Source organism: Micropterus dolomieu, linkage group LG04 (assembly GCF_021292245.1).
Source record: "Micropterus dolomieu isolate WLL.071019.BEF.003 ecotype Adirondacks linkage group LG04, ASM2129224v1, whole genome shotgun sequence".
Classification (NCBI taxonomy): domain Eukaryota; kingdom Metazoa; phylum Chordata; class Actinopteri; order Centrarchiformes; family Centrarchidae; genus Micropterus; species Micropterus dolomieu.
The window spans coordinates 23,884,136-23,891,161 of NC_060153.1; the positions used below are offsets into that span (position 1 = coordinate 23,884,136).

General features: G+C 39.8%; 2 protein-coding genes across 2 annotated transcripts; one reads left to right on the top strand and one right to left on the bottom strand.

The window, feature by feature from the left end:
- Window position 1: 1 nt before the first annotated feature.
- LOC123969308 (calcium homeostasis modulator protein 1) lies at window positions 2–2,544 on the bottom strand. The gene is made up of 2 exons (XM_046046579.1): window positions 1,902–2,544; window positions 2–682 (listed from the first exon to the last, which is right to left on the bottom strand). Exons 1-2 carry the CDS (start codon window positions 2,445–2,447, stop codon window positions 173–175), a joined length of 1,056 nt encoding a protein of 351 aa, XP_045902535.1. The 5' UTR covers window positions 2,448–2,544; the 3' UTR covers window positions 2–172.
- A 1,951-nt stretch (window positions 2,545–4,495) lies between these two features.
- Window positions 4,496–7,018, top strand: LOC123969905 (inositol 1,4,5-trisphosphate receptor-interacting protein-like). The gene has a single exon (XM_046047676.1). It carries the CDS (start codon window positions 4,503–4,505, stop codon window positions 6,459–6,461), a length of 1,959 nt encoding a protein of 652 aa, XP_045903632.1. The 5' UTR covers window positions 4,496–4,502; the 3' UTR covers window positions 6,462–7,018.
- Window positions 7,019–7,026: the final 8 nt, after the last annotated feature.

Sequence of the window (7,026 nt, forward strand, 5' to 3'; positions counted from 1 at the left end):
ATGCAATGAAGTAAAAATCTAATTCAACTGAATCACAAAATTATATTTCTAACTAACTTTTTTACAAATTATCAAATGTAAAGTTGTTGGCTATAGAAACAAAACGACTCCTAGCACTGAAACAATAAAAATGTCTGAAAGTTGCAAGCTTTTCTCTGTCTTGTTGAGCTCTTCAGACCTTACTGTAATACACTGCCCATTCCTTTTTCTCCACATTATGGGTGTGTCCCTTTACAAATCCATTTGCTACTCCATTGGCATCTCCATTCAGTCTGCCTTTGTTTTCACCATCTATTTGGTCCTTTCTCAGAGCCAGAGCGGGCTTACAGGTGTGCCAGTTCCATAAAACTTTATTCATATCATCCTGGGCCATGATACCCAGAAGCTTTTCTTCATCACTTCTCTTTTTCTCTTCATCGTCGTCGCTGTTGTCCTTGCTGGAGTGAAGGTGGTGGAGGTTGCGCATCTCACCGCTGATGTTCTCAAAGTACTGGTGGATGCAAACCTTGGCAAAACTCTTGGCATGCTCCTTACAGGTATCGTCGAACATCTTGCGCTCAATGTCAATGTAATGAGACCAGTACTTGGTCTTGAGGAAGGCGGCTTGAGTAAAGCATGGTCGAATAGCTCGAATCAGGAAGGCAGTGAAGGTCATCATGAGCAAAAACATCCATCCACATGCCTGTAAAATATTTAAGTTAACAAAATGACCACCATTCTGTGTACTCACATTACTAAAGTATATGAACAAAATATAGATTACAGAGAAATGGACTTTTTTTAATAGTTTTTTTTGTTGTTGTTGTTTGTGTTCTTGCAGATACTGAAGTCAAATAGTCTAACATGTGATCAAAAAAGCATATCGAAGAGCTATAAAACTTGACAGTTTTATAGCTCATTAACCGAATCTGTAAATCAGTAGACTTTAGAGACATGTTACTTTTAAGCCTGTATAATTGCCCTTCGGCTGATCAAAGACCTAAATAACAGTGTGGGTGTTTTTGGATGGATTGAAATAGGTCCCAGTTCCATGAATAATAAATTTAGAAGCTTATCTAGCCCTCTAATAAGCGAACAGTAAAGCTTCAGTGAGCTCAAAACGCAAAGTCGGGTGGGGAGATTTAAGCTAAGGACAGTTTATGAGGAATAAAGCAAGGAAAGTTAAATTTGCTTAGCCATCACATCCTGTCATGAAGTTGGAGTGTACCCTGCTGAAAGTGTACCCAACTTTTGGCCACACTTAATGTGTATTTGAAAGAAATGTAAAAATGTATTATCTTTAAGCTACATTATAATTGCACTTCTAGTCAGACACATACGGAAAACACAAGGATGACTAAATCAATATTTCTATTGTGCTATTGTATAATCCACATGTTTCATTATAGAGTAATACTGAGGACATTAACAGTATCTTAAATAGGCCTATTTATTAACAGCAGTCATTTTGACGTGTCATAGCAGGAAAAGCACAGGTGTTACTAATAATGTTAACGGTGACTCTTATATTCAAGTGACCCAGTAAGTCATGACAGTATCATCATGCGTAACACAAGGACCCTGAAACTGAACATGTCAAAATGTTTTCTGTAAAAAAAAAAAGGACCATGCTAGCTACAGCCCTGTTCTTGTTGCTGACTAAAAAGTAAAGTCTAGCCATGTTGTCAGGGTTAGCTACCTCGCCTTGCTGACCCCAAATTTCCAAATAACCATGCTAGCTTATAAATTCAACTTTCCCCCCACATTTCACCAGAGTTCTTCCTGTCAGGTTTGCCATTTAACCAACGTTTGGTCTTTAAATGGTTTCATTTGTCTCCAGCTCTGTCTCTGTCAAAAGCTTGTCAGCTCAGTCTAAAACCATTCACAGAAAAGTGACAAACAAAATCAGCAAGCAAAGTTACCTGTGATATACACTTGATGTATCGTGATGCTGCCACTCTTATTTCCTGATGCTCAAATAGGTCTTTGCAGGGAATCCTTGCCAGCAGTTTCATCTTTTCTGTCTCGGACATCCCGGCAAAAAAACTGTAATTGCCAAACTTGTCAATATCCAGGTTGATGCTGAAAGCACAGAGGAAGCTCTTCCCATCCATGAGAGTGACAGACACCCACACTGCAGGTGCTATCAAGGATCTCTGTGTGATTGAACAAAACATATAGCGAAGGATTGTTGGATCCTTTGTCCGTTTCCCCGTGGGTCTTTTCCACTCCTCTGCAAGTACTGATACATTATTGTTCAATACAAAACCTAACATAAAGAACCATATAGGTGGAACGATAAGCAGTCCGATCCCATAGCTGTAGTTGTATTCTGGCATACAGGGGCAGCTGAACTCAAAGGCAGAGTACATCTGTGCACTAGCTAGTGCCATGATACCACAGATCCCATTCATAAAAGATTCCTGGTTGGATTGGAGGAACTGGAACATCATACGAAACTTATCCATCTTGGGAGATGCGCTGGATCTTTGGTTCAGATCAAATTAAATCTGTGAAAAGAAGTACAGTAGGAAGTTTTAAATCAGTGAATATTTGCATCATAGCATGCTGATTCTTCTGGCGCAGATAATTCACTTGAGAACAATTGACCTTTATTAATGTTTAATACACTGTTTACTAATACATTGTTTCATAAAACATTGGTAAAAAATTTTTGTAAATGAGGTATAAGCAATAAATTAGAACATTGTTCAATCGACAGCTTGTGAATTATCTCTTTCCAGTAAACCTACAACAGAGGTTAGTAAATCAGATGTTGATAAATCAAAGTGATAAAGGGTGCTTATAATAATCCATTAATCTGTCAATAATTAGTATAATAATATAAAATACAACAATTTTGATGCTCTGTGTGGCTGTCAATCCAATAGTTCTTATTAATGTCTTAGTACTATTCTGTTAAGAATTAGTAAATTATTTATTAACTATTATTAAAGCCATTATAAACACTTTATAGAGTGCCTTAAACTAAAGTACTACCATAATCACACATGCGCATACTGACCTATGACTCTTAAATGAAACCAACATTCATGCATATACATCCCAATTTCATCAGATTGATATAGATAATAATAATACAAAGCCAGTCATCTCTAGATAATGTTTAGAAAGTCACATCACACAACCAAATCCATACACACACACACACACACACACACTTACCTATTTTCTTACGAATGGATGAACGGAAGAAAAGGAAAAATTCTTGTAACCACAACGTTCGTCGTAAATAACTAGTTCTTTATATACTTAGACATTGTAGCTCTGACCGACAGAGGTATTTCTCGAACTCTCTGGGGTGGTGTTCAAAGCTGACCACATTATCTGTCATCATGCCCCTCCCTTCACAGGCACCTGTGTCTAGTGTGACGTAACAAAACATTCAACCCACACTTTCTCAAAGTAATGTAAACCTGTTGCATTGCTCAGAAAACACTTCTGCTCAGTCCTTTCACAATATAAATTATCGTATTTTCTTACTTATATGACTGTAGATGGGTAGTAGTGTTAACTCAACTTATCTGAACTGGGGATGCAGTGTTATTCAGAAGTGGCCACAGTGATCCAGACATGCAAAATGGTCTCAAACCATGCAAATATCTGTGGCAGCTTTGGCTAGAAAATTTGGTTGTTGTCCAAGAGGTGAAGGTTGAATATGTTCCACTTGTTTAATCAGAACCAAATAAATCAAGAGACAATAGTTAGTAGACAATGATTTGGAGCCCTTTGAACTCAACTGCACCCACTGAATGGGCCAGAGCTCGACAAACCAGTTTGAAGCTCACAAGAGGATAAAAGGCAGGGGCTTACTCTCCTATTCATAGACACAATTCATTTATCACACATAACTATTGTTTTTAACATTAATATGTGGGGTAATGCTTGGTCCTTTATAACTTAACATAATATATTGTATAAACTGTCCATGATTCATTCAGACTCAGAGTAAATGGTTCATTTCAGACTACACTGAATCTTCACTTAAACTTACAGGAAGTCTGTGCTATCTCTTTTTTTTCTGTGTATTGCGCAGGAAAATGTCACAGCAGAGCACATGGGTAGGGTATGCAGGAAATAAGTCACGAAAGACAACCTACAACTACATCTAAAATAGGAACAAACCACTGAGCCTGTAGCTGTGCAAGGTTGGTTTCTTGCTTCCTTCTTTGTTCACTCACTTCACTCATTACCGGAACATCTCACTATTTTATTGATTCATCACTTCTTTTGGTGGGTATTCTCGTTCTTTATTGTTCCGCAGTAATAAATGGCATTTTACATACAATGTAATCACAGAATTGAGGAAAGAAGATGCTTCAAGGCCATCGAGGAAGCAACTTCTTTCTTACTTGCTTTGCATCGTTGTGAGCTTTGCCAGGAGGAACTTTCCTCAAAGTATATTTTACATATAATTGCAAGGGTTTTCATTAAATTTTTTGTTCTTACATATTTGTAACAATTCTTTATGCTGTTTGACTTATTCACAGACAGTATTGACGATGCACAGCACTCTGCTGCGAGTGTTTGTGGTGGCTCTGGGTCTCCTAACGCACCCAAGAGATGACCCCAGGGTTGAGGAATGGGGTGATATCACCACAGTGGGCATGCAAAAGCATGAAGAGAGGCTGCTGAGAGGAGAAGAAAAACTGGACCATGAAATGGCACATATCAGTAAGGAAAGGATGTATGCTGGGCCTGGAGATGACACTCCCAAGGAACTTGTTGATCGGTCTGATCAGCAAGTTACTGAAAAAGATAAAATGTCAGACTTAGATGATGTGAATGTCATAAAACAGCAATCAGAGGAAGACAATGTTGATCACAAATTACAAGAAGGGGGATATTTTATAGCAGATTTGGATCAGCAACAAAACTCCAAAAGTGAAGGTGAGACTGCTCTGAAAACATCACAAATTGACCATGAGCAAAAGGGAAATTTACAGCTGGACATGAGGAGTAATCAGGGAGAAGATGACTCTTTTACAGACCCAAGCAGACCACACAGGCAACAGGAAAAGCCGGAAGAGAAGGATATGTTCAGCTCCAAAGAACAAGAATCAGCTCCGTCACACCTTCACACCAAGACATCAGAAAATGAAACTTCAGAGAACACCATCGCTGACTGGGAGGGGGATTACCTCTGGTACTCATGGAACATATTCTCCATCATCTCCATGATCTGCTTCTTTAGGAAATACCTAGAAAGAAATTCCCAAATGAAGAAAGAAGAAACCAGGGCCTTCCCAGAGACCTGCATGGCTGCTGAAGTGCCACTGCCAGACAGCCACGCTCTGCAGCGATTTCATTCTAAATGTATTCAAGTATCATCCAATAACAAGTGGAAGGAGGATGAGTTTTTAGAGGGGTTTGCAAATGATCTATTGGATGCTATGAGGAGCGTCTGTGATAGCAATGACGGTATGTTGATTGAGGACTTTCAGATGGTGGGTGTGTGTGATATCATCGTTCCCTTTAGCCCACCTGACCCTTATAGTTTTCAGTGTCTGCTGTGGAACAACCAGGCGAGTGACGAGCTGCTAGATATGCAAGTCTGTGGCCAAATAAAACTGGTAGAAAAGAAAATCCAAAATGGCTGCCACTGTCAGTCTCCTGATGCAGATGATATGGTTTGCCTGCTGCATTGTGAGACTGAGAAAGTAACGACAAAAATTACTGATGTTTGTGATGGACTTCTGTGCATGAAGAACTCCCCGTTCTTGTCAAAATCACTGGTTACCAGATGGTTTCAGAGCGCTATCAAACAAGCGTGGGCACTGATTTCACATAAGTATGAGTTTGAGCTTAACATCCGCTACATTGATGCTCCAGGTGCTCTGGTCATTCGATTTAGATCAGGGAAGAAGCTAAGCTTCAGTATGAATCCTGTGGTTAAATTCAAAACTGATGCTCATTTCTTCATTACTCCTTGCTCCCCAAAGAACTTAGATACTTACTGGACACTCTCCCTGACAAGCTATCTTGATAGTTTCTTTGAACATATGTCTAGACACCTGCCTGGAAACTCATGCCACAGTCAAACTCTTGAAATTACCCAGTTCCTTCACCGGAAACAGGCAGCACTGTCAGGAAGTAGTGTGCTCAAGGAGGTTCATTTCAAAACTGCACTAACGCATCTGCTTTTGACCAGAGACCCATCACAGTGGAAACCCAACGTTGGGACTACCAGGCTTCGGGATTTGTTGGCCTTCATGGAGAGAAGCCTTGAGAACAAGCAGTTGAACCATGCCCTTATTGGGAACCCTTTGACACAGAAAATTATTGAACTTCCTGCTGAATTCACTAAAGCAAAGACTGTGAATCTCTTCCATCCCCTTGTGGTACACAACTGCATCTACAGAGATGCAGTGACACATTTTCAGGAAATGCTTAGAAATGCAAACCTGCTCATACATGAATATGCTGGGCAGTGTACAGACAATGCCAGTTGCTCCATTTAAAGAGTCATAAGCATTAAGATTTTAAATTCTTTTATTCTCTTCAGTCAGAGTGAATGAGTTATGTCATGATAATAGCAAGTGATCCAGTTAATTTAAAAGTCATGTCTACATAATTCTGTCAGTAATCATTTTCCCATCGCTTTAAGTCTTCATGCTCTCCCACGTCAAGGGAATTCATCCGAGGGTCAACCGCTGCATAGTCATCCTTGCCGCTTGCGACGACCTCCCAAGAGTGACTTGAGATCATACCCCTAGAAGCTGTAAAAATACAGGAGGATAATTGTCAGAGAGTAGCTTTCAGTAAGGAGTCATTTTATGCTTTTGATTCTGCATGATTGTCAAGGGATGAGTACTTTTGGATTTGCATCAGTATTGCCTGTAGAAAGTGAACGCTTCAAGAATTGACTGCCTAGGAACAGCTCTGTGCCAAGTCAGGGAGCATGTCTGAAGTTACTGCATTTCATACCAAGATGTCCTCAAGACCCCTCCCCAACAGACAGACAAGTTGAAGACGTACCCTTAGGCTGTGCCAAGGAGCAGGTCGAGTCACAGCAGGTGCACACAG

Coding starts and splice junctions, on each gene's coding strand:
- LOC123969308 (XM_046046579.1), bottom strand. CDS start 2,447: ATGGATAAGTTTCGTATGATGTTCCAGTTCCTCCAATCCAACCAGGAA. Junction 683..1,901: donor ACATCAAGTGTATATCACAG/GTAACTTTGCTT, acceptor AATATTTTACAG/GCATGTGGATGGATGTTTTT.
- LOC123969905 (XM_046047676.1), top strand. CDS start 4,503: ATGCACAGCACTCTGCTGCGAGTGTTTGTGGTGGCTCTGGGTCTCCTA.